The sequence below is a fragment of the Arachis ipaensis genome, chromosome B03 (assembly GCF_000816755.2).
Source record: "Arachis ipaensis cultivar K30076 chromosome B03, Araip1.1, whole genome shotgun sequence".
NCBI lineage: Eukaryota > Viridiplantae > Streptophyta > Magnoliopsida > Fabales > Fabaceae > Arachis > Arachis ipaensis.
Window position 1 is genome coordinate 125177648 of NC_029787.2, and position 1825 is coordinate 125179472.

Consider the following 1825-nt stretch of genomic DNA (forward strand, 5'->3'; position numbering starts at 1 on the left):
ATTCGAATATTAGATAAATGTAAAATATATAAAATATATCATAGATCCTATATAAAATATGACTAAAATCTATTTTTATATATTATTATTATTCTTCACAAATATAGTTTAATCATTCTTTATATACACCTATAATATAATTATATTATAAAATTATAGAGAAATAATTTATATTTTATTGATTATCATTTATATGAATCTATGATATAATTACATATTATAGAATTTATTTAAAAAAATTAATTATACAATAAAAAAAACTTTGAATTATAATTTTATGAAGAGAAAATTTTAATCAATAGATTATAACACTCCACAGTCCACACTCCCTCCTATAAATTCCTTGATACAATAACCAAACCAAACCACCAATTTGAAAACACTCTCTTCCGCCCCAATCTGGGCAACATGATGAGCCCCCTTTTTCTCCTCATCCTCCTCTTCTCATCCCTCACTGTAAGCTTCTCTACGTCATAATTTTACATATCCACTTTCATCTTTACATAATTTAGGCTATTATCATTTCTCCATTATAATTATTATTTTGTAGCTCACGTCATATATATTTTGTAGCTAGTCTTATTAAATTCCTAACTTCATTTACCAACATAATTGTTATGCATCATAATTAATTAGTAGAAAATGTTTATATTAATTTGCAGTCTAACACATTATTTGATGAAAATTCAAAAGTGAGAATGAAACTAATAATAAAAAAGATAAAATGATAAACACATTTCTAATAACATCCTTCTCATGAAACGGATTACCACGCAGGTTGGTTTCTCCGGCAGCAGCGGAGATCAAAATCCGTTCACGCCAAAGGCGTACGCGTTGCGGTACTGGGACAAAGCCATTCAAAACACGCTTCCAAAGCCATCCTTCCTCACCTCCAAGGCCTCACCACTAACCGCCATTCAAGCCGCTAAGTACGCCAAACTCGCCGCCACCAACGCCCTCACCACGCGCCTTCCCGAGTTCTGCTCCGCTGCGCACCTCCTCTGCTTTCCTGACATCACGCCCAATCTCTCCAAGCGAGACAAGAGCCAAAGCTTCACCGGCTACGAAGACGGCCAGAACTTCACCAGCTACGGAATCGGCGGTGCTGGAAGCGTCAACAACTTCAAGAACTATTCCGACGGCTTTTTCAACCCCGGGGTGAACGAGTTCCGCTCCTACAGCCGAAGCTCCGGTGGCGGCAGCGAGACCTTTACGGGTTATGGAGAAGACACAAACGTCGTCGAGGAAGGCTTCAACACCTACGGCAAAGGTTCCGGAGGCGGCACCGGAGAATTCACACAGTACGGAACCAACTCAAACGTCCCAACCCTCCGGTTCTCGTCGTACGGCGAGGCAACCGGCGGCAGGCAAGAAAGTTTCTCCAAGTACAGCGACGACAGCAATGCCGGAGATCAGACGTTCTCGAATTACGGCAAAAACTCTGCGGGAGCCGTGAGCGAGTTCGACAGCTATGGTAACAACTCGAACGTGGCGTCGTCGACCTTTGGTAGCTACGGCGCCGGTGGCGCGGGACAGAACGAGACGTTCACGAACTACGGGATAAACATGAACGTGCCTGAAGAGAATTTCAATAACTATGGGGCTGGAACCACCGGAGGAACTCAAACATTCACGAACTATAGAGATCAGGCGAACGTCGGTGATACCTCGTTTTCTTCGTACGATAAGGGATCGAACCAAGGAGAGGCCACTTTCACCAACTACGGCCACTCCTTCAACGAAGGCACCGATACCTTTAAAGGCTACGCCCTCAACTCTACGGCGGGCAAGGTTAGTTCTATTATTTCTTTTCTACCTTGCTAAG

The 1825-nt window shown here is 41.9% G+C and overlaps 1 protein-coding gene across 1 annotated transcript in view; it reads left to right on the forward strand.

Moving 5' to 3' along the window:
- The window catches only part of LOC107631313 (polygalacturonase-1 non-catalytic subunit beta), a 3626-nt gene continuing 2109 nt past the window's right edge, over nt 309–1825 (forward strand). The window contains exons 1-2 of the mRNA XM_016334721.2: nt 309–456; nt 778–1791. Of these exons, the coding sequence (XP_016190207.1) occupies nt 409–456; nt 778–1791 (1062 nt within the window). The 5' untranslated portion in view covers nt 309–408. The remainder of the gene's footprint in view (nt 457–777; nt 1792–1825) is intronic.